The sequence below is a fragment of the Mirounga leonina genome, unplaced genomic scaffold (assembly GCF_011800145.1).
Source record: "Mirounga leonina isolate KUSES-001 unplaced genomic scaffold, KU_Mleo_1.0 Mir_353, whole genome shotgun sequence".
Lineage (NCBI taxonomy): Eukaryota > Metazoa > Chordata > Mammalia > Carnivora > Phocidae > Mirounga > Mirounga leonina.
Genome location: NW_023270699.1, coordinates 2628387 through 2653083, shown reverse-complemented (window position 1 = coordinate 2653083; position 24697 = coordinate 2628387). Strand labels below are relative to the sequence as shown.

The following is a 24697-nucleotide window of genomic DNA, read 5'->3' as shown; positions in this document are numbered from 1 at the left end:
CCCTGCCATCCCCTGCACAGAGAGCTGACCCTAACCCTGCCATCCCCTGCATCGGGACGTGATCCTGACCCTACCATCCTCTGCACCGGGACCTGCCCTGTCCCTACCTCTGCCCCTGCCCCGCCCCTGCCCCGGGACCCGGATACTGGGGACGCTGGAAGGCACCGCCTCCAACAGCAGCAGAGCCTCAGACCGGGCCCCCATCAGGGCGACCCCTCAATGGGGCTGTCCCCCACATCCCGCCCAAAACCCCTACGACTGCCGCCCTTCTCTGTCTGCACCCCGCAGAGGCGGCTCAAGGAGTCCAGTACAATTAAAAACTCGGCGCCGTCTATCTCGTAGGCGAGCAGTCGATCGGATGGAGTTTCCGTAGAGCGGGCTTGAAGAGTCTAGACCACTGAAATTGGCCATCCGTCTCTTCCTGGCCAAGACTCAACGCTAGCTAACCCCGCCGCCAAACGCCCGGAGCTGTGGCGACTACGGACAGCCGAAGCGCGGAGGCACGGCCGGACGCCGACCGGCTCGCTCCGCCCGCGGCCGGGGTCTGCCGCGCTCGCCCCCAGAAGGCGGGCGAGCGGCGGCGGCCGGCGCCTTTGTGACGCCATCAGCCCGCGCGCGCCGCCGCCGCTAGCCGCCTTCTGCGCAGTCGCGGTCCCGGGCTGCTCGGCGGCGGCGGCGGCGGCGGGAGGTTGCGGGCGGCTGGTTGCGGCCGGGGATGGTCCAGCGGGCGCGATGGCCCCCGCCATGCAGCCGGCCGAGCTCCGGTTCGCCCAGCGGCTGGCGTCCCACGAGAAGGGCATCCGGGACCGGGCGGTGAAGAAGCTGCGCCAGTACCTCAGCGTGAAGACGCAGAGGGAGACAGGTGGGCGCGCGGCGGTCGTCCGCGCCACATGGCGGCCCGGCCGGGGGGAGCCGGGGGAGCCGGGGGGGGCCGCGGGCGCGGCTGCCTCGCGCCTGTGTGCGTCCGCCCGCGGGAACCGCAGCCCGCCGGGTCCAGCCCGCCGCGACGGTCGAGGGGCCGCAGCCCGCAGGGGCTGGCTCGTGCGCCCAAGGCCACAGGGAGCGGGGAGGCTGGGAGTGGGCCAGTCTGCCCGGCCCTCGAGTCGCCGCACCAGGCCCGAGCGTTTCTGCTGTGCTCTCCCTGGATCCGCGCGTTGCCTGGACCAACACCTTCGGTGGCCCGAGTTACCGCAGACAAGACAGACAGAATCCCTACTTTCAAAGTTGCGCCAGGAAACCGGGCCGGGGGGGGGGGGTAACTAAAAGAGAGTTTTGTAAGGGTAGGAAGGGAAAGGACAATCAAGGGAGGAGGGGGCTCCTTTCCACAGGCTGTTCTGGGAGGGCCTCCGGGGTGATGATCGGGTGTGAACAGAGGCGGGAGCGGAGAGCGGAGCGTGCCCCAGAAGTGGCTGGAAGACCAGTTAAGGGACGCGTTAGGACTTAAAGCTGGAGGAGTGGGCAGTGGCCAGGTCACACTGGGCTTCATAGTTAGTTTCCTGACTGCGGTGGGATGCCATTGAAGGATTTCGTGTATCTGATCCAAAACGTGTTCTGTAAGCTCTTGAGGGTGTGAACCACGATATGCAGTGGGGGGTTTATGTTGTGCTTGGATACATTTTGATTTGTTTACTGCTAATACCAGTACCTTTAGAGTCTACTTGAAGCAACAGATACTATCTACCCCGGTACTGACTTTCTTAGTTTGGGTTATTTTGAGGAGACATCACAAAGGACTACCCAGGAAAAAGAAAATACAGTTTTATGGGAAGTCTGCTAGAAATGAATGAAGACCAAATTCCTAACTTCAGTTCTGCTGGGGATCTGCCTGAGAGATTTCACTCACTGTCATGGTTTCAGGGATCCCAAGTCCGCTGAAGGTTCCTAACCCGAAGTCTCCAGAGCAGACCTGGCTGCTTTCAGCTCAGATAGGCCTTGTGAACAGGGCACTTCCGCCTGCGTGTCCCATGGGCACCTCAGACGCCCAAAAGTGTTTCATTTTCCTCCCCCTAAAACCCGTTCTGCTTCACTTCTGCCACCATCCACTCAGAATCTGGCTGGACACACAGCAGTGTCCTGGACTCCTCTTCCTGACCCTCTCCCCACCCCTCATCCGTTGTCTCTTGCTTCTGCCTGTTTCATCTTCTGAGTTACTCTGCCCTCCCTGAGTTCCCTTTATCTCATCTAGATTCTGAACTTGCTTACTTCCTAACCAGTCTCCTTAACTCTGTTTGCCCCTCTCTTGAACCTCTCCTCCACAAACCAGCCCAGCACATCTTCTGAAACTGTTCTCATCGCGTCACCACCTTCTTGGATTTCCAGGTCTGCAGGCAATGGTGTGTCCTCCCTTTCCCTTCCCACCTCAGTCCCTATATGACTGCTTCGTACTGGTTCTTGGTGTACAGTTTCTCTCCTCTGCCTTTGCGTCTCTTGTTCACTCCCAGCATTCAGTCCAACATCGCTTCCTCCAGACTGCCTTCCCTACCATCTCACACCACCCCTCCAGGATTCCAAAATAGCCAGTGTATCTCTACCATGGCACTTAGCTGCTGCTTCGTTATCTGTTAGTGTATCATTCTTCCCCAAACAGTGTAAGCTTCCGTCTGTCTGCTTAGCTGGAAGTGGGAGCACATCCAGGCGTATGCAGGCCTGCCTGTACACAAGAACAGAAGGCCAGATGCAGTGCATATGGGCTGAGACAGCCAGACAGAGCTTGTTGCTCAAACCCCTTTGACGAGCAGGCCCGGCATCTGAGGGGACACAGGGGTGTGAGGCCAGTAGGTGTACACCAGTGCCCCCAGGGTCCTGTCTGGTCAGCACCCATCACACTGAGAGTGAGTTATTTCATATCTCTTGTTCACCACCATGTCCACATTGCATGGAGTACGCTGGGCCTCCAGAAGAGGAACTGTACGATGAACGTGGTAGACAGTGACCATGGGGCATGCTGCCCCTGAGCCCCATCAACATGAAATGCCAGTTGGGGAATAACGTGACGTTTGGGTCTGATGTGTGGGTCTCATTGACAGGCTCACAATTTGTTGTGTTTTGTCGTGTGCATAGTAAAGGAAATATGAAATCTTAGTCTTACTGATACAAAGAACTGCCCATCAGCAACATAAATAGCTTTGTGATTTTTTTTTTTTTTAAGTGACCTTGGGGCACCTGGATGGCTCAGTCAGTTAAGTGTCTGACTCTTGATCTCAACTCAGGTCTTGATCTTGGGGTTGTGAGTTCAAGCCCTGTGTTGGGCTCCACACTAGGCAGGGAGCCTACTTAATAAAAAATAAGAAAATAATCTCTGCACCTAGAGTGGGTCTCAAACTCACAGCCCTGAGATCTAGAGTCAGATGCTCCACCGACTGGGTCAGCCAGGCGCCCTGATAGCCTTGTGATTTTGAAAACAAATTGGAAATCTTTGTAGTGCTTAAAGCAGCTAAATAACTGTTCATGCAGAGCACTCACAGAATGATCACTGTCCTTGGTTTTAGTCGTGAGAGCTCATTTGTACTGTTCGTTCATTCATTCATGTCTTTAGCAAACACAGAGCACCTACTGTGTGCTGTTACTATTCTTGGAACTGGGAATAGAGCAGTGAACAAAAGACAGAATCCGCCCCTCCCCCAAGTTTTATTGATTTTACAACTTTAAACATTTAACATCTACAGAAATTGGGATGTATCTTAAAATCAACTTTGTGAGCATTTTATTTGCCCTCTTTCATTTGGTGGCACATAAAAGAACCATACTTCTTAGGACTGATGGGGTCTCAGATTCAGCAGTGGGGGAATGTTTCTTCATACTAATAGTTTTAGGGGTCTCTGGACCCCATAGGTAGAATAAATGAGAGCTGTGGATGTTTTAACTGACCAGGTGTGGACTCACCCCGACCTAAAATGACTCCCGAGCTCATTTCGCGCAAAGAGTAGCAGTCAGGTTTTCTCATTTCGCAGCTTGTTGGAATTTACTCTGCCCACATCTCACTTCGTGTGCGCCTCATTTGTTGTGAAATAACTAAACCTATGTTATTGCCAGAAACTTAGTGGCATTAGTTTAAGAAAGTTAGCTCCAAGAAGACAGATCAAAAAGCAGTTGTGGGCTGAAACTGCTTCAGTGAGTACTTTACCCTATGAGTGAAGAGAAATTAAATGATGAGCATTTCTCTGTTTTACTTTAAATGTTTCCAAAATGGGTATTTTAGGCCTTTGGCCATGGAATGAATAAGTCATGGGATGAAAGGTACAGAGAATATAGGCGGTGATACTGTAACAATGTCATGTGGGTGACACATGGTAGCTATGCTTGTGGTAAGCACCTGAAACTGATGTAACACTGTGTCAACTGTAAGTCCATTTCTTAACAAAAATGGGGGGTTCAGTCAGTAGAGCATGGTACTCAGTCTCGGGGTCATGAGTTTGAGCCCCACATTGGGGGTGGAGATTACTTAATAAATAAAAGTTTTTTAAAAAATTGGCACGTTGTTTTGACCAGCTAAATTCCTGGGTGAAAACAAATTATTTTTATACATATGTTGAAAGTACATGTATTAAAAGGGAAAAGAGCTTCAGTAGCCTGTGGGTGGAGAACATGAGATAATCATAATACCAGGAGGGCTGAATAGTGCTTTACTCTTACAAAATGCTTCCAGTACATGCTTTTAATTTTGATCCTAACCATAAACTGTACATATTCTGTAGGTGAGGGAACAGGTCCAAAGGCTAGCTGATGGTTTTCTAATACAGCACAGCCAATAAGTAGTGAGCTGGGGCCTAGCCATGGGTTTGTGTCCACAACACTTTGCTACCTCACATAGGAAGAAACAGAATATGTGTTCAAGTCCAGCCCCCTTTCCTGCCCACTGTCTAGGGTCTACTGTCACCCTGTTACTTTGTTGAAATCCTTGGTTTTCCATTACATAAACCTCTCTAGCACATCCTTTGCCCCTTTGCCTATTAGGGGTATGGGTTAACCACAGATACTTGGTATATCAAATTATCACTTGGAGTTGGTTTGACACACTGGTGCCCTTAGAAGAACTATCTGGAGATAAATACACATTGTGCTGTTTTTAAGTGAAGAAGGCCGGGATATGGAATACGTAGCGCGTGTGATGCTCTATCTAGGTTACACACACACAGCCATGCATCTGCGTTTCTGTACTAGGTGTAAGCATTATGTCAGTGTACAGGAAGGATCTGGAAAGATGCACGTCAGGCAGATAACAGTGGTCCCTCTGGGGTTCAGGGGGTAGTAAACAAGGCACTTCTGATTGTGTAACTTTTGGTGTAATATATTAATATATTGTTGTTGTTGCAATAAAAATGTGTTTTTATTGGTTAAGACTTCTTTTCAGTTACAACTTGACAGAACATCCATGCCAAACTAGTTTGTTTTGTTTCTTTATTTGAGAGAGAGAGCATGTGCGAACGCAAGCAAGCAAGCAGGGGGAGGAGCAGAGAGGAAGGGAGAAAGAATATCAAGCAGATCCCATGACCCCGACCCAAAACCAAGAGTCAGACACTTAACCGACTGAGCTACCCAGGTGCCCCCAAGCCAAACTAGTTTGAAGAGGAAAAACCAAAGCACAGCCTTATGGAGGAGCTCAACTGACAGCACCAGAACTGTTTCTCCGTAGCAAACTCTGCTCCCCTAGATTGCTTCCCTTCTCATGCAGGCTCCCCAGCACGTGCAGGTGCAGACTGCATCCTCTTCAAGTCTGCTAGGAGAGAGCAAGAGCCTCTCTGGTGGGCTCATCTGTCCAGCCTTGAACCAGCCCTGTGGCCATTTGGCATCAGCCCAGCTTGCTGGCTCCCCTTTCTGTGGGCCGAGCCCCACCCGGACCCCTGCCTCCCTCCCCAAGCCCTGCCTGGAGGATCAGTGCTGGAGGGGGTGACGGTCCAGCTGCCCCGCAGAGGCGGGGGCTGCCCGGCACCAGGCCTCACACGGGAACCAGTGTCATTCACTCCTGTGTGCTCTCGAGTTTGCCAGTGTTCATGGTTTTCCAGTTTCGTTACGAAGAGTTGTCTACACAGAATGAAAACAGCCCATGGTAACACTTTAGAGACCTCCTGCACTCCTTTTTTCCTTCTTTTTCTTAAGGACTCTCTCAAATATGTACAAAGTGGACTCACTGTTCCGCTTCAGCCCTTGTTACTACCTGCCTGGTTTGTCCCCTCCATCCACTTCCTCCTTCCACTAATGCGTCGTGAAGCAAATCGCAGACATCCCCCCTCCACACACCTCACTGGATCTCCAGACCATGAGAACTCTTTGTAACACAACCAGAGGACCATTCTCACACCTTTTTAAAAAATTCCTTCGTATGAAATAACTGATCTGAGTTCTCCCGTCACCTTGTGAATTTTTCTGTGGCACAGAATCCAAGCAGGAGCCAGCCACACATCCGGTCGCTCTGTCTCTGGCTCCCGTCCGTCTTTCCCTTGCGGTTTACTTGTTGCCGGAACCGGGCCACTTGCCCCAGGGAGTCCCCTGCATTCGGTGTTTTGCAGACTGTACCCCATGGTCTCATTTGACATATTCTGCTGTCCCCCGTGCTTGCCCGCAAACTCGTATTAACAGTCAGATTCGACATGATGTTGGTTAGTTTTGATTTTTGTAAGAATACTTAGCAGGTGGTGCTGTGCTCTTCCTGTTGATGACCGGTGTCTCTGCAAGCTAAGATGCGTCAGTGGGCGTCTGATTTAGCCATCCTGAGTTCCTTGCCCTGACCCACTAACTCATGATTGAATATAAGCACAGGTCACAGTGACAAAGTTCCTGTGATCCTGATTGCTGTTGTCTCAGCTCTGGGGGAATCTCACTCACGCCATAGTTGTGCTAGCAATAGGCAGGCCCCCCAGGTGTGGTTTATTCATAACAAGGTGGGAGGGGTGGGGAAGCTAATTGCCACGTTGTTTGCCCAACCCCTAAAGGAAATACATTTTGGGCGCCTGGGTGGCTCAGTTGGTTAAGCAACTGCCTTCGGCTCAGGTCATGATCCTGGAGTCCCTGGATCGAGTCCCGCATTGGGCTCCCTGCTCAGCAAGGAGCCTGCTTCTCCCTCTAACCCTCCCCCCTCTCATGTACTCTCTCTCTCTCATTCTCGCTCTCTCAAATAAATAAATAAATCTTAAAAAAAAAAATTTAAAGGAAATACATTTTAATAAACCTTACTCTAGTTTCTGGTATAGTGGTTTTAAGTGAGAAACTAGCACAAAGAATCAAAATGCACTGTAATAAAATTGTTGATATGAGAAAGGTGTTTGGTAACTTGGAAGTCAGTATCTATGTATCTATGTACCTTTAAAGATACACTCTCACTGTGAATGCACTAAACTTCAGTACGTCAAGAGGGATTTGTTTGCGACTTTTTAATCATCTTTTGGTGTATTGAAATTACATTGATCCCCAATGTATGTACTTCTTTACATTCAACTAGTTTGTTCTTCTTTGATATTCCAAAAGATTTTTCCTAATATCTCCCAGTGAAGTGTTAACACAGACCATTGGTACCATGCGCCAAGACTCAAGGATTCTGTTTGTTCTCCAGAGGTTTGGAAACTCCAAGAATGTACACTTACCTGATTTTTGAGATCCCTTATGTCACTCAGCAATTATTGTATGATACCGAGGATCTACCCAGGAGCTAGAAGGCTGTATGTGACTCATGTCTTGGTCGGAGGTGGTATAGGGCTTGAAAATGAGTCCAAACAAGGCTAACCAAGGTGATGTCACTTAAAACAAGGCAAACACTGCCCAGTTAATGAAAACTGTAACCAGGTGGGAAAGAGATAGGGCTATAGCCAAGTTTGACCTCTTGGCAGGAACCTTAAAAGGGTGTCTTTGCAAAAATATCCCAAAGCTAAAATCCCAAAGCTCTCCCAGTTTCCCCAGGGCCAGTTGTATGGGACTTAAGCAAATCCTGCATGTTTTGTAAGATTTGCAATTTCGTTTTGTAAGAGCAATGCACATGTTGGAATGCAGAGTGAGATGCTAGTTTTAGGCAGAGAGAAGCACACAGAGGGAGTTCATTTTATAAATGACCACCTTATTAGTTTTTTGTTGTAATGACATGTACTTCCTTACACTACTCAGAGAACGAGGACACACCACCACTACCACCTGCCCCATAAATGGTAAAACTATAAAACCTATACATGTTTATTTTGTACCACAAGGAAGTGTATGCTTAAAAAAGACATTTGCGGGGGCGCCTGGGTGGCTCAGTCATTAAGCGTCTGCCTTTGGCTCAGGTCACGATCTCAGGGTCCTGGGATCGAGCTCCTCATCGGGCTCCCTGCTCAGTGGGGAGTCTGCTTCTCCCTCCTCTTACCCCCCTACACCACACCTCCCCCCCCCCCCCGTTTGTGCTTGGTCTCCGCTCGCTCTCAAACAAATAAATAAAATAGTAAAAAAAAAGACATTTGTGGGTAAGAGAATGAAAACGTTTGTGGTATTATTGTCCCTGCTCTCGTGGCAGTTCTGGACGCTAAGAAGGGAAATGCGAGAACTCTAAGATGTTTGTGCTGTTTTGTCCCCTAGGAGGTTTCAGTCAAGAAGAACTTCTAAAAATATGGAAAGGGCTCTTCTATTGCATGTGGGTGCAGGATGAACCCCTCCTACAGGTAACATACAGTTCCCTTTGTCATATGACTGGGGTTTTTTGGCCCAGATGGATAAAAGGGCTTGCTCGTTTTCTGCTGGGTCAGTCTCCTGTGCACGTAAACACATTGTGAAGTCACTGCTCAGGACTCAGTTGCCTACCTCTTGTCCATCTAGAGAGGGACACAGTGGCCAAGCAGTGAGGTTATCTTTTCAAATAATGAAGAATATGCATGAAATGGAGATTTCCTATGTCTCTGTCACAGTTTCATAGGTTGGTTCTGTGGAAGATTTTAACATATTTTAAAGTTCCTGTTTCATCTGTTGTTATTGGTGGTCAGTCGTGGCACGGCACTGGTCTAAGAGCCTGTGAGCACTGGGCACCGAGCCCACCTCTGCCATGCGTTGAGTGGGTGCCGGGACTGGGCAGCCACCTTGCCAGAGGTCAAGATCTTTGTAGAGCAAGCAGTGGACCTGCCCCTGACACCCCAGCCTTAAAGTCAAGTGGAGACTTGGCACAGATATGCATGTGCTTTTGGACCCATCTGCCAAGTACACTGAGCCCCACCACCAGAACCATTTCAGAAAGTGACTCTAACTGTTGACAGAGCTTCACTGTATGCCAAAGAGCAGACCCGCTTTTGTCGAGTGGAGGGTAAGCCTTGAGGAACGCTGCTTAAAGCCTGCAATATGTAAAACGTCGTAGACTTGACTTGTCTGGATTTTAGTGTGCGACTTTACCACTTTCCCCAAGCCATGTAATAGCAGGCTTTGATTTATTGCTTTGACTCCACTGAACATATTTTGAGTAGGACAGCAGGGCAAAATATTTTTAAGTTACATTCAGAAGTAACAACCAACAGCTTTAGTGGAGGAAGAAAACAGATGAACAGGAGCATCATTTTCCAGTCTGGGAGTTCATTTAAAATGGGTGAGGAAGACGTGAGCCCAGATGAAGTGCAGGTCATACTGAGGAGGACTGTTCTTATGTCACTCGTGAGCAGGATTCTTTTGTGGACACTCCCCAGGGCGGTCTCTTCCTAGACCCGGACCACCAAATTCTCCCCATCAGTGAGCTTGCTGCGTTGTAGCAGGACTTGACTTCACGTTGCCCTTTTGCCCTGGACAGAGCCTGGATGGGTGCTGTTAACCTTCGCTTCCTGCCCCCCTGCCCATTGCAGCCTGCCTGCGAGCAAGCTGAGGCCAGGACTGTGTTCCCCACGCACCCCTGAGGAGTGACAGTCCCCGTGTCTAACTACCAGGGATCCCCTTGCTTGCATCAGTGTGCCATAATTTGGGAGCTTAGGATAGACTCTCCATTCAGTGATAGATTTTTTGACAGCGAGTTTCCCTCCCTAGGTCATTTGAACTGAAACTAGAGATACTTTTCTAAACATGCAGCGTGATCCTTAGACGCATGTTATGTTGGCATAGCGGTCCCCTGAGATTGGGAACTGCAATTGGGTAAAACTGAAACAGTGACGTCACAGGAGGCCCAGACGCCGGCAGGTGTCGTGTCCCCGTGCCGCCGCGCAGTAACCCCGCTGTCTCTCCCCGACCCCGCCTTTGCAGGAGGAGCTAGCGGACACTATTTCCCAACTCGTCCACGTTGTTAACAACTCAGAGGCCCGTAAGTCCTGATGTTTTCATGACTTTCAAAACTTCCTCATTCATCGGCTTGGGTAACTTGCCTAGGAAACTAAGCGCCATTGTTTCTCCTTCCTCGAGGGTTTCCTTTTTCCAGGGGGCTTGTTGAACAAGCACCTGGGGCCACCAGTGTGCACCTGGCGGGCGACAGACCTTCCCGGTGGAAAAGCCGTGACCCCAAAAGAGGGCCGATAAAAGAGGCATCTCGTGCAGTATTGCGTGACCTCTCCAAAAGATTTTAAAAAAAAATTTTTTTTTTTTTTAAGAAATGAAACTCTCCAGAGTCTGCACATTCTGGGTTGCTGTAACGCTCTCAGAGGCTGTGCATGCATGGGCCAGGGCTTGCTGGAACCTCTGGCGGCCAGGCTGTCCTCCTGAAAACTGGAGCCATGTGAGGTCATCACTGGTAATAAACCAGAAAGTAAGCCCTCTTTACCAAAAAGAACAAAGGGAGAAAATGAATGCATTATTCCCGAGACATTCAGGCTTTGATTCCTGACGAAGGAAGAGAAAGCAGAATTGGTTGTTGGTTCTGCTTAGCGCTCCTCAGGGCTGAGCCTTAGTAACCGCAGTGGCTCTGTGTTTCAGCCGGGCCCCAGCCCACTCATAATGAGCAGAATTCTACACGTGGAGTATCTTCTAGGTTTCACATACCAAGAAAGAATTATGCAAAAAGAAGTAAAAACAAACAGAAAAATTCGACAGCTATTTTTGGATGGAAAAGTGGTAGATTCATGGCTCAGAAGAGAAAAATAGAACATTTTGTTAGCGCTCAACCAGCTGACACAGAACATGAAACAAAAAGCTGAGTTTCTACGTGGATCATCCAAGTGTTCATCAGAATTAATGGCTCTGGATTGATTGTTAGGTGTAGGTGGGCAGAAAGGGCCTGTAGACATGGCTCAGAGAATTTTTGATTTTAATAGAAACAAGGCTTTGCGGTGGATAAAGAAAAACACTCCATAGAGCATTGTAGTTGAACATCAAGATGTCATCAGCCATTTGTGGAAATGGAAAATAAATATTTAGCAAGTTTAATTATTGACCAAATTTTCTAGCTGCCAAAAAAATTCTTGAAAAGGTACAAAATAATCCTAGTTTGTTTCCCTTTGTTACTTTCTTGCTTTATGCTAATACGTGAACCTGACAAGCAAGCATTCAAAGCCTTTTGTTTGCTGCAGAACACCTGTTCATTCAAACCTTTTGGCAAACGATGAATCGGGAGTGGAAGGGGATAGACCGGCTGCGCTTGGGCAAATACTGTATGGTAAGATCGGAGCGCCTTTCCCCCCCCTTTTGCTTCCAAAGCCTGTGAAGGGCAGCATGTTGAGCTTCTTCAGAACAGTGGGAAGTCTTCTTTGTGAAGCAGAGCAAGCTCCAGGCTTAGTGTGGCGAGAGGTGATGTGATCAGGGGACAGCATTTGCATGTGTGCTCAAAGGCTCTGTTTTCTCTTTCAGCTGTTGGTGAGTTTGGGGATCCTTAGTTAACATTTTCTGATGAAAGTTCACTGTGATGACAGTGACTGTATTTTCACTTTATAGATGCGGGTGTACCAGTTCCATCGGTCTCTTCATTCTGCTAACTGATGGACATTTCTTACTTTCCCTTTTGTAACAAAAGTTTTCTCTCTCTAGCTGATCCGTCTGGTCCTGAGGCAGTCCTTTGAAGTTCTGAAGAGACATGGCTGGGAAGAAAGGTTGGTAAAGTATTAGGACAAGCATTTAGCGGCTTTAAAACTTTTAAAGCAATAGCGTGTTTTTCAAGCATTTGAATTAGCGAGCTGGGATGAGTTGCCTGATCTCTGCCTTCCACTCTGCTGATTTCCTGTGAGAAGCAGAACCTCCTTATGCATCAAGAACTCGAAGCCGGGTAGAGGCTCCTGAAGGACTTGAGCCCACGTGCAGTGTTTTATACCCATCCCGGGGGTTGCTTTTCTCCTTGTGAACCGCGCTCAGCCTTGCGCTGTTTGTTATGCGGCGTGGCACGAGAACGAACAGGACTATTTTCTTTCGGGGAAGAGAGAAGCGTTGGCATGCTGTAGTTAACAGAAACGTGTGTGTTGTTTTCTTCAGCCGAATCAAGCTCTTCCTCGATGTTTTGATGAAAGAAATCCTGCATCCTGAGAGCCAGTCTCCGAATGGAGTCAAGTTCCACTTCATAGATATTTATCTGGATGAACTGTCCAAAGTGGGAGGGAAAGAGGTAAGAAGCAGTGAGACACCGGGCCGGCGGTGTCGTGAGACCGCAGCTGACTGGACCAGGACTCTGGCTGTCCTCGTGGTCCCCGGGCTGTGGAGGAAACACTGCGCTCAGCAACAGGATCAGCATAATGGGCTCCAGCTGTCTTCTGACAAATCCTTCCCCATCTGGGACTCTGGCCTAAGCAGCGAATGGGACCTGTGAACAAAGATTGTGCGCTAAGGGTGTTCTTGGAAGTCTTACTTACAAACAGTTGAAAGCAACTAACGTAGTCCAATAATAACACAGGGACGTGGTCACGGTGTTGATTTTTTAAAAAGCAGTAGGGAAGAAAAGCAGCAGATAAAGCTTTGCTCATGGATGCCTTTCTCAAGTGTGTCTTTACCCATAAGTACACAGTGCGGGAAAGGAGACATGTTAGCTTGCATGTGATTATCTTAATTTGGCACTATATATAGGCAGTTTTTGTTTTTTTATTTTTACACTTTTTTTTTTTACAGGTGTTCTGCAACGAACACTTTTTTTTTAATTGAAAGGAAGTAGAAATACTACATCTTTAAAAATTGGTTCATCTTACAGTTTCTGACAACATCTGTGTAGAACCTGTCTGCAGAGCAGGAAACGCAGAACAGCATGGGTTGGTGGGCTGGTTTTCTCTGGTCATTGCACTTTGATGCCCAGGTGGCCGGAAGATGGCCATGACCTTTAGCCTGGCTCCGAGCACCTGGGCGGTTCACACAGAGTGCATTTTGGGTATTGAACTGAAGTGTTTTCCTGATCTAACCTATGTGAAAAATGCGAATGGCTCCTTTTTCTAGGACATATCAGAAAAATCATTTCTATTCTGTTTCTAAATTTCAGCTTTTGGCAGATCAGAATCTCAAGTTTATTGATCCATTCTGCAAAATTGCTGCCAAGACTAAGGAGTGAGTCCCATGTTTGTTTTTGCTGCTTCATTTGGTACTTAATTGTGGGTAATGGTGGGGAAATTGTTGGGAGGCTCAACGCAAGATACCTGTGATGGTTTGTCCAAAGCCCAGAACAGCTGAGCTCTGAATTTCCGTTAGCCAGATGTGTGACGCTTTGAGTCACACCTGGGCTCCGCTGGCTTGACCCCAGACATTCCAGGAGTCACACCCTCCACAGCCACAGTTCCGGCTGCCTTCATCACATGGCTGTCTGCTGGCCTGCACCGCTGTGGCTGGCTGGCGGGCGATGGGTCATGGCAGGCGCTCAGGAGGCTGGAGGGGGCCGCGCGTGATGCACCCCACCACACCCGCTAAATGAGTGGCCATCTGTTGTCATCACCTTCTCTCTGCTATGCTTCCACCCTCAGCCAGACATTGGTGCAGACGATAACGAGGGGTGTTCTTGAAGTCATTGTAGACCAGTCTCCTTTCGGACCCGAAGAGACCCTAGAACAGAAAACTCAAGGGGGTGAGAGCGAGTTCTCCGAAGAAGAGATGCCTGAAAACAAGACGGCGTGGAGAAAACCAGTCCGTAAAAAGAAGCCGGGTGAGACGGTTCCCTTGAACGGTCTGTTTAGATAAAGTTTTCATCAACTGAACACCTTTTAATGCATTTGTTGGAGTCTCACTGATACAACCTAAGAGTTCGTCAAAGGAGGCCCCACTGTGGGCCCGCCCTGGGAAGGGAGGCCGAGGTGCACTGACGTGTGGCCCTGTGCCCGGGAACCCCCCCCACGCCTGCCGTACCCACACCACCTCCCAGCGTCACACGAATCCCCCCAGGGTTTCATGTTGTCGTTGCTCTTGCTTTGGCTTTTGTTTGTTTCTATTGTTTTGGGGTTTTTCATGTTTAAACATCCTAAGGACTTGCTTCTGCAAGAGGGTCCTGGGCGCTCACGCTGCAAAGCGCATTTGTTTCCATAGCTCTGCCTCCTCTCCTCCAGGTGCCCCCGGGGCTCGTTTAACCCTGTGGCTGCCGCCGCTGAGCCAGTCCTAGTCCGCAGGGGCCGCCTATGGAGCCCGCATTTCAAGCTGCGGACCCCTCCAACCCTGGGGGTGCTTTACGGCATCTCAGGGCACAGCATTAGGTAAACAGTGTGGTCAGGGTATACCCGGGCGCTTGAAATGTTACACAGACATGAAAAAGCCGAGATTTCAAAAACTAACAGCCAGAGGAAATTTAAACATTTTTTTAATAACAGGACACAAGACTCTATGTACAAGGAGCCTGGTTTGGTATGTGCCCTTAAAAATCTGGAAGGATACCAGAATGTCAATCGGTGGCCATGCGTGGCAGAGTTATGGGTGACTTCTGCTTTCTTTGTACTTTTGTCTGTTGTTTCAAATTTTCTACAGCGATTATGTATTATTTTTTAATCAGAAAAACAATCTTTTAAAAAGAAAGGAGAACTTTAATCTTAAATTCGCGTGGGTGACGGGATTAACCAGCTGACCTTGAGCAGGTGTCGTGTGGTCGTGGGGGCTGTCCCCTGCTCCTCCCGCACGCCAGGTCTGTGTGTGAGCTGTTCACCCTCTCCCGGCTCCGTGTGTCTCGCGTGTTGCCCAGGATCTGCGCAGGGCCCTGCTCCGTCTCCTCCAGGCTGTGCCCGGAGGCCCCGCCACTAACAAGCTGCTAGGGTTTAGCGAGTTATGAGTTTTCTCAGTGATTTCTATCTGCTGCTTTGTGGGAGTTGGTGCTCTTTGAATTCTTTTTTAAACGTTAAGAGTTGTATTAGTATTAATTTGCGTCTGATGAGGCATCCCCATGAGAAGTTAGTGTGTTACCTGTATAAGTTTTTACCACAGCCTCAAATTTGCCTGAAGCCGGGGGCAGACTCCTGAGTGCACTGTGTTCCCGCTTGCTGGGCCTCCAGCCTAGGGGCTCCTGTGCCCCGCTGCCAGGGTCAACAGGGAGACGGCGCGCGCCGGAGGGCACCGAGGGCAGCAGAGGTTTGGTCTGTGACGTCATTCAAAGGCCAAATGTGTGATTTCTCTGGGACTTCCTTGAACAAGACTTCTGTGGGAGATGACGAGTGTGTGTGCAGGGTTTTCTCTCTGAAGAGATAGAGAGCATGGTTCCTCTGCAAGGGGTCATTGCTGTGTCTTTGAAGAGCTCTGTCTCTGGGTGTGTTTTGATAGCGCTGGGCAAGCACCACTCCAGAAAGGACGGGGTCCACGACGACGGGGAGAGAGGCGGTGGGCGCCTGGAGGACGCTGGGCCCCTGCTCCAGGTTGGTAGAACGTAGACTGCCTGTGCAGTGGCCTGGCTAAGTGGGAATTAGGGTCAGAGCTCATTATCCCCAAGGCCCGCGGATACAGTCGTCCTTAATCCCTTCGCTCGCTGATGTCACCCTCACGATGAGCTTACTGGAGACAGATTTAAACGGGACAGAATTCTGAAAGATGTCAGTCTTCACTCTGGCTTGAACCGTAGGTTCCACTCCCTACAACAAAGGCTGCTCCGTGCTTTTGCAATAAAGGTTACTGTGTTACCGAGCCCAAGTTGGACGTCTAGGTTAAATTTACGAGGAAGCACACCCAGACAAGTTTTATGTGGTGTGTCTTACCACAATTTTTTTTAAAGAAAGAATAAATAGAACAGATGAAGAATAGCGTCCCCCAAGAATAAGTAGAAGAGATTTTCTCAAAGATAGCACTTAACCTTTTGGTCTCTGAGTGTTAGCACTCAGCTGTTTACCGTCCTGCTGAGCACACCCAGAGCCCCACATTGCTGGTTTCTGTGAGCAGTGGAAGTGACTTTCTAAGGCAGAGTGTGGTTTGCCTGCGGGCTCATGTTTTGTTGCTTTTCTCGCACAGTTCGACTACAAGGCTGTTGCTGACCGACTCCTGGAAATCACCAACAAGAAGAACATCCCTCCCTTCAACAGGAAGCGTCTCTCCAAACTCATCAAAAAGTAAGTGACTGGGGGGCGCAGTCTGCGGACTCTCACCCACGTTTGCGCATGCTCACCTCTGCCCTGCCTTCGTCACGTCTAGCCGTAGCATGCAGCGTGCTCACGTCAGCGGAAGGGTTTCAGGGAAGAGCCACTCCCCTGCCCACACATGTCCGCTCCACGTGCCCCTGCACTCGAGTCCTGTAGCCACCTCCTCATGGTGTGAAGGGAAGTCAGTTGGTAATGGCCAGTGTTAGCAGAGCCCGAAATTGCGGCGTAAGTGTGCCGCTTAGGTCTGGTCGGGGTCCCTCACCTCCCATCACGGTGATGCCCGAGTGTGGGCATACTGGTAATTCGGCACGGAACAGCACCGTGGCTTCTCGTGGGTGGCGACAGGGAACAGCCGAGGTGGACTGCCACTGTGTGAGCAGGTGCTCTCCTGAGCCCTGGACACGAATGAGTTCACGTTAAGCAAAGCCCTGTAGGACGGCTTCTGTAATTTCCCCACCTCACAGATAGCTCAGCCGGGGCACGGGGCTTGCCCGACGTCCCAGCTGACAGGTGGCGGAGCTGGACTCAGACCCACTGTCTGTGCCCCCAGAGCTCTGCCCCCCGCCCAGCACACGGCTCCCGCACTTCCTTTTTGTTCTAACACCAGCACTGCGTGGAGCATTCTCTCTACCGGATGAACAGAGAGGACAGTGGGGCATAAGCAGAGATGGAAGCTGCTTCAGTCTTGAGAAAGAATTTTTAGTTTCTTCTGTTCTGTGTGAATGAACCAAGATAGAGTCTCTTGATCGCCGTGCCCTTGGGGGCAATTTGTCCTTCACTTCAGGCCTTTGCATCACACCACCTTTAGCCTCCCCTTCTAGAAGGAAAAGAAAGTGAACTAACGCCCAAATAGCACAGCTTAAACATTGTGTGTGTGTGTTTACAGAAGACAGAAGGAAGGGCTTTCTTCAGGGACTTTTGTTCTTTGTTTCAGGTTTCAGGATCTCTCCGAAGGTGAGGAGGTCCGAGGATTACAGCGGGTGATGTTACATGGATGTGGCCCCACTGAAGCACTTAGAGCAAATACTAAAAAACAGCAAAAAGAGAGTTGATCTCTTCAGGCTCCCTCTCCTTTGCTGCCATGGTCACTTGTGCCCCTGGGGAAAAGCTGTTGTCCGTGGTGGTGACACGTGAGCGGGGGCGGGCGCGGCTGAGCCCCAGGGGCTGCGCCATCAGGGTGCCCCCCCACGGATGCAGTTCCCACATCCGCAGCAGGTCTGGGCTGGGGAGGTCATGAGAGCAGGCATGAGGACACAGAAGTCAGGGTGGATAATCTTCCTGCGTGAGGTGGGGACAGAGTTGTGGTCTCAGGAAGCTGACGAGACGGGGCTCTGCTGTCCGGCAGGTGGTGTATCTCCACTCAGTTTTGCCGAGGCTGTTTCTGCTGATGAAGATGACCGAACCCTCAACCAAGGAAGGCATAAGAAAAAAGGAAATAAACTTGTAGAGGAAAAGGAGCTGGAGAAAGAGAAAGGTGAGCCGCGAAGCTCAACATGGCGAGGGAGGAGGAGGAGGAGGAGGAGGGCGCAGACAGCCCTCGGGGAGCAGGAGGGCTGGGCCCGGGGCTTCCTGGGTCAGGGCAGAGCCGCAGCTTAAGCTCGTGCTGGCTGAAGAGGAAAGATCTGAGTGTGTGTGATTTTCACGGCCTCCCCGAACGGAAAGCCCATGGTTCCTCCTGGGGGCGCCTCCAGGGGCAGCGGGCGAGGGTGTCGAGAACCCTAGACACACGCATGCTCGGAGCCAGTGCTTCATGCCTGCCCTGGACCTGTGGTTCTCATGGGCCTGAACATGACTGCGGTTCCGTCTCTGGGAACCGGCACCCGGAGGGTCTGGCCCCAGCTGGGCCAGGGCAAGCATGGCGCCCGACAACCAAGCCCGCGGCCACCCCCATCCCAAACACTTGTTCACAGGCTTGGGTGTCTTTCTAGGAAACAGGTTCTTTCTTGCTGAGGAAGAGGGGAGCGAAGCCAGCGTTCAGAAGAGAAAAAGGAAGAAAAAGAAGAAGAACCACCTCCAGCCTGAACATTTAGGGTCGGGGACGGAAGCCATGCCCCCAGAACAGAATGGGGGTGGCGAGCCAGGGGCCGGCGCGGGCCGAGCCCCGAAGACACCGGCGGTGGAGCCAGGGACAGCGGCCGCCCCTGGCCCCCAGGAGCAGAGTGGCGTGGAGACCGCCGCAGCGCTCAGCAGGAGGAAGCGGCCCCGGAAGAGGAGCCCCGGGGTGCAGGGCGGGAGCGAGGAGTCTGCGTCACCACCACCTCTGGAGGACACGGCCCCCGGTGGCCCCGGCAGCGCCCATGCTCAGGACCCGGCTCCGCGAGCTTCCCCGGCCAGCAGGGCCCCGGTCCCGAAGAGGAAGCGGAAACTCGGAGCCCTCCCGGTCAACGGCAGCGGCACCCCCGCACTGGCCTGGCCCCCGCCCCCGGGCGGGAGGCTGAAGAAAAAGAAGGGGGAGCCCGGCAGCCTCGACCTGTACAGCCCGTCCAGTCAGAAAGCTGCCATCTTGAAAAAGAGGAAGAGGATGAAGGAGATGTCTAAGTCAGTAGCGTGCGGCCGCGTGTTGGAGTCCGAGGCCATGCTCGTCCAGGCTCTGGTAAGGCAGCCGGCCCCGATTTACGGGGGCAGGGGCGAGGGGACAGGCCAGAGCTCCGGACCGAGGAGCAGGCCTGGTTTGTGACAGCCTCGACCAACGGGGAAATACACGGGCGCCTCTTGCTGGCAGCCGAGACCGTCGCCCTGGACCCCCCGCCCGACAGGCTGCTCCCTCGGAGGCTGCAGAAGGGCCAGCGCCAAGCCGGCAGGAGTGTCCCCCTGGCCGAGCGCACTGCTGCCACTTCCATGGGCGGTCGGGCATGTCCGTCAAACCCTGCTCCCTGTTCCTTCAAGTCCCAGCCAACCTTTGGCCCTTTTCGGGCTAGTTCTCTTATCTTGCTTATTTTTTTAACGGAAAGCCTGTCTGTGCTTACACGTCTAGAGCCGGTGTAAACGAGGGGCCGGGCTCTGGATCTGCTTTCCACGTCCCCCCGTGGCCCTGCAGTGCGTCTGTCCCACCTTGTCGTGAGGCAGGAGCAGTTACAAAACCGACCACGGGGCTGCCGGTATTTACTCCCGGCCCTTCCCCAACAGGCTTGCTGGCCGCGTCCAGCACACACGTGGGCAGGCACTGGTGTGCGGCGCTCGGGGCCGAGGCCCTGGGTAACGGGCACCCGTGTGTGCTTGGCTAAGTGCCGATCCCAGGCTGATGGTGTCTCTGACGGGTTAGGTGAGTCCGTTTGTGGTCAGCAGAAGTGTCAGCTGGGGAAACACGGAACTCTCCACTGGGCTCCAGGGAGCCTGTTCTCGCCTTAGAATATCAGGAAAATCTCCGAGTCTCATTTCTCAGGTCCCGGCAATCTTCCCTGGCGTTGGAACTATTGCTAAGTGAGCCACAGGGTCAGGGAAGGTTTTCCTCTCAGAACGGGTCCTGTGTCCCTGCCGTGGGGCGGAGGTGCTCGAGAGAGGCCCCCGGGTCTGCCCCTCACTTGCGGCACCGTGGGGTCTGCTAAGGGAAGGCAGCAGTTTCCAAGCTAGGAATGCCAAGACCTGGCGGAAACCAGCAACGTGATGTCAGCCACGTTGGGCTCCAGACCCCCAGGGACCTCAGGCTAGAGCAGGGCCCTCGCCAGGGGTGGCAGCCGGTCGTAACACACCCAGGGAGGGTGATCTGCCTGTAACCGACCTGCAGGTCCTAACTGGGGCCTCGGGCTTGCTCTTCCGTACCAGGCTTTTCAGTGGACAGTGAGGTCTTTGATCAGAAATGAGAAAATGAGTTACTCTGTAACAGGTGGTCTTTGAAAGGCAGTAGTCTTCCCGAACAGGGGAGCTAAGGTGGAAGATAAAGATGGGTTCTTGTGGCTGAACAGCTAGGAAACCTTTGGTCGTGTGTGCCTGGAGTCCGCACCTGCCGAGTCCAAGAGCTGTGTGTCGTCCGGTGCAGGAAGCGCTGGGCGTGGGGTGTCCGAGCTGGAGACGCTGCATCCTGTGGCCCCACGTTCCCTCCTTGCGCGCGGGCGTGACCTCTCCTCTCGCCCCTCCCTCACGCAGGGAGGCGGGGGTGCTTTCAGCCCCTTGAAGAAGCAGCAGCTGAGGGCAGAGAACGACTTTGTGAGGTTCGACACCCCCTTCTTACCAAAGCCGCTGTTCTTCAGAAAAGCCAAGGGCAGCGCCACTCCAGCCTCTGCGCCCCGTGCCGTGCAGGTACGTGAGCTCAGCCCCATCCGACTGCCCCCAACCTCCCCGTGGCCACACAGCCCATTCCTGCCTGAGAGCCACGCACCCGGGCACTGTGTGCTGGGCCTCGGGCCCCACTGCCGCCCTCCTGAGCCTGGGTCTGCCATGCTGGGGGTCCCCAGGCCGGGGGTGGAGCTGGGGCTCTGGCCTCCGCCTGGTAGCGTGAGCTTGTCTGTCAGTGGTCTGGGATGGCCTGAGGGAGGGCCCTTCCTGACGGAGGGTTTCCCGGGGACAGCGCAGTCCGAACGCCTCCACCACTGCTGTCTCCCTCCTTTTGTCATTCTCCCTTCGCAGCGAGACAAGACGCCATCCAGTTCCAAGAAAGTCACCTTCGGGCTGAACAGAAACATGACTGCAGGTGAGTGTGGGGCACACAGGCCCTGACGCGTTCCCGAGTCAGAAGTCCAGCCCCCGAATGGTTAGTGGGTGGCCAGGGTTGGGTGCGGAGGGTTTTCTCAGGGCCTCTGGAAGGAGCCTGCCTGGCAGAAGATGCGTTGAAAAGCCATCTCCTCGAGCCTGCCGACGCAGAGCACTTGGGGCCCTCCTGGCCTGGGGACGACGGACAGTCCCCCAGCCATGGCTGCCTCTGCTAACAATGGGAGCCATGTGCCCAGAGGGAGGCAGAAAGAGGGATGTTCTTGTCTGGTTGCTTTTAGTACTGGTGCCGTTCGCTTGTTCTGTTTTATAAACGGAAACCAAACTCTCTCAAAGCATGCAGTGCATTTAAGACCTGACTGTTCATAGGGCTCACAAGTAAATATGTGCGTGTGTGCACATGCGTGTGTATCAGGAGGGGAGGGACCATCCGGGGGGGCCTGAGGTAGGTGCTCCTGGGCTTTCGAGGCCTTGTTTCGGGAGCTGGAGACAGTGAGAGGAGCAGATCAGCTGGAAGGAAAGGCTCTTCCCGTGGCCACTGGAGCCTCAGGTTCATCCGTGTTCCCTGAGCGCCCATGACCCCCCGAGGCCCTCCTTTCAGAACCTGACCCACCTGGTGCCCCCTCCCATGCCGTCCGCGGACATTGGTTCATTTGTTCCTGTGAAGCAGGATGCTGACTCCATTTCCTCCGAAAGCTCCGGGCCCGCTCTCTGCAGGGCCTCGTGACAGGCACTGCCCTGCTGGGGTGCACGGCCCGGCTCCCGTGGGGGCTGCCGGCAGTGTGAACTGGACACTGCTTGGCTGGGTGGGCAGGTCGGAAGTGCTACTCCGTTAACGTGTGGCCTTGCTTTCATCCGGGGCAGAATTCAAGAAGACAGACAAGAGCATCCTGGTCAGTCCCACCGGCCCCTCCCGAGTGGCCTTCAACCCTGAGCAGAGACCCCTCCATGGAGTGCTAAAGACCCCCACGAGCTCACCCACCAGCACCCCCCTGGGGACCAAGACGCTGCTGACCGCCACGCCAAAGAGAAGGCCGACGGCTATGGACTTTTTCTAGGGTAGTAGCAGGGTCCTTTTAAAGACTGTGTTTGTACAGATAGTCTATAAATTATAACTTTAAAAAGGTGCGGCCTTTTTTATTGTTTTATAAATCCCCGTAAATTGTATAAACGAGGTTCTGAGCGGGAGCTGCTGCTTCTCCATCCCTTCTGCGGGGGCTGTGGGCGTCTGGCTGAAGGTTTTGCTACAAACGCCGTTGGTGGGTGAGGTCTCCGGGGCCTTGGCGTTTGCGGGTGACTTCCGTGACCCCCACCAGGGTGGGAGCCGAGCACAGTGACCGTCCGTCACGTGGCACTGGTCTGTCGGCGCCGCGGGAGCCTGGAGGCGGGGGCCTCGCCCGCGGACGGCAGAGCTCAGGCACTCAGCACTGCGCCTGCGTGCGGGGCTGGCTGCTGGTGGCTTTCGGTCTCCACCAAGCACGCGGGGTCTTCCTCCCCCGTTCCCCGGATGTGTGTGCCGGGGAGACGCGCGTAACCGGTTCAGCACTACGGTGGTGGCTTCTTCCAGGACCTGCAGGAGGGGCGGGGGAGGAAGAGCCTCCACGCTCGGGTCGCTGCTTCCCTCCGCTGGGCCTTGTTTCCTTCCCTGTGTTCCTACCTCTCAGGCCAGCCCAAAGTGTCTTGACCGGTGAGCGCCCCTCGGCTCTCCTCCGGGACTGTGAGCGCGCTCCTTCCTCCGGGTCCTGTGCTCTGGTTGCTCCTCTTACCTTCTACGTAAGCCTTTGAGCCCCCCGAAGTGACTGGCCTTCCCAAAGGCAGCTTTCCCGACTCAGACGAAAATTCATTTCTTCAGAGGTGTGGCAAGTGTCTGAAAGCCTGAGATCCTGCTGGAAGGCAGAAATCAGCAGCCTTTAAGGATTGTTTGTGCATATTTATTTGTCCGTAGCTACCTTTTATCTGAAGTATTGAAGCTTGCACTTAAGATTTTTATAGACTTCTGATTTTGGTTCATGGCAAATGTCGGTGGCAGGCACTCAGGCTTCAGCCGGAGGAGCAGGGACGGGGCTTGGGGAAGCTGCGTCCATCCCTCGAGCCTGAGTGACGGACGGGAGGCAGATTCAGAAATCAGGTGGTCACCTAAGGAGAGCCAGTGGGCCCCAGCTCCTGTTTGAGTTTACGAAATAACAATCACAGAGCTCAAGAAGAGGTACAAAACTCGGGGGTCTGTAGTTTGGGCACAGGGTTGCTCAGTGCTGCCCTGGCCTGCTCTCTGCTCAGGGGACCTCGGGCCTTCTGGGAGTGAAAGCTGCCTCCCCCTTCCTGCCTCCGCCCCACGCAGGCCCCCAGCATTGCCTCAATGGGACGGGCCACCGCTTTGCATGACGAGGGAGGCCCCCTGGCTTGGCGGGACTGTGTTGATTTGACTTTGGTTTCTGCATCACGTCGTCAGGGTGGGGCTCTGTCGGCACATGGGCCGCCGCGGGGTCAGGTGGCCGGTGCACTGCGGAGGCCCGCTGAGAGGGAAGTATGAACCTTGTCCTTTGCCTGCTCTATAATAAAGTTTTGTCCTAATTAGTCCACGAGAGAAGACATCATTCACATGGAGCTGTCAGATAGTCCCTGTAACGAGAAGTCTTACGTCCAAGATGCTGTGGTGTTTGCATGGGGCTTTTGTGCTGCATTCGGTAAAAGGCTCAAAACCAAATCTGATCGTGGGAGATTAGATTGGAATATTCAAATATTTTTAACTTTTTTTTTTTTTAACTTTTTGTTTAAAAAAAAAAAGTGTCTCATTATCCTTGGCCAGATTATTTTTCTAACAGTTTATTTTAGCTTTAAAGATGGGTCATGCAGTCCAGCGGGGTTGAGATGTTTTAGCAAAGCATCCGAGGGCACAGTCGGGTGAACGCAGGGACCTCCCTTCATGCGCACACGGCGCCCGTCAGTTCCTCAGACGCCCCACGGAGCGTCCAGGAGATGGGCCTGCTGGTTGATGCCGCACCTCCGGACTCGGGTCCAGGAGGGACCTCGGACTCCATCCCTCCTCCTCTACATCTGTCCTCACTTACTCCATTTCGTGGGTAAGTTTAGTAGGTTTACTATGGCTTATTTTTAATGCCTAAATTTTGGCAACAAAAGAAGGAAGAAAACTTTTTTTTAATTCTCATTACACACACACACAACAAGAAAGTGTTGCACAAAGAAAATGTATTTAGAGTACCAGTTTTCTATTCGATGCATGTTATTTTCCTAGGCAGAGTTGCTAAGGGGACTTGGAAGTCCAAAACTGGCAATCATTTACATTAATGCTAGTGATCTTACAGTATTTTGTAAAACGGTCACCTTCCGCCCGACCCCGTATGTCTGGTTAGTTTTGTACAATTTGGTATCACACTTTATAAACACAATCCTTTCTAATTCCTATTTACCTGAAAGCACAAAGGAGGGTCAGGGAGATCCGGAAGCGCTTGTTAGTGTTGGAAAGGACATGAAATGGAACCTGTCTTTGGATCTGTGTGTTTACCTGACTGCTGGCAAGAACTGTGTGTTTACGATCAGTCTGTACTCCTGTCTGCAGAGTGTGTCTGTCACATCAAAGCCAAGTCCAATAAACAAAACCTGTCTTTGCACTCACATTTGTACTTGACGTGGGCTGTCTGTGTGCGTGGAAGTACACCTCTGGGGAACCACGGAAA

General features: G+C 52.2%; 2 protein-coding genes across 3 annotated transcripts in view; one reads left to right on the top strand and one right to left on the bottom strand.

The window, feature by feature from the left end:
• Positions 1–544, bottom strand: part of HSF2BP (heat shock transcription factor 2 binding protein) — a 99844-nt gene extending 99300 nt beyond the window's left edge. The window contains exon 1 of one of the 2 annotated variants that reach the window (XM_035030091.1): positions 312–544. In XM_035030091.1, the coding sequence (XP_034885982.1) occupies positions 312–411 (100 nt within the window). In that variant the 5' untranslated portion in view covers positions 412–544. The remainder of the gene's footprint in view (positions 1–311) is intronic. The other variant, XM_035030090.1, reaches the window with a different exon arrangement.
• A 116-nt stretch (positions 545–660) lies between these two features.
• On the top strand, positions 661–24637 carry RRP1B (ribosomal RNA processing 1B). Its single transcript, XM_035030089.1, has 16 exons — positions 661–862; positions 8539–8621; positions 10171–10228; positions 11427–11512; positions 11881–11942; positions 12319–12448; positions 13307–13371; positions 13782–13960; positions 15553–15644; positions 16231–16328; positions 17293–17312; positions 17704–17832; positions 18287–18951; positions 20442–20594; positions 20922–20985; positions 21867–24637. The coding sequence occupies exons 1-16, from the start codon at positions 733–735 to the stop codon at positions 22058–22060; spliced, it is 2208 nt and encodes a 735-aa protein (XP_034885980.1). The 5' UTR covers positions 661–732; the 3' UTR covers positions 22061–24637.
• Positions 24638–24697: the final 60 nt, after the last annotated feature.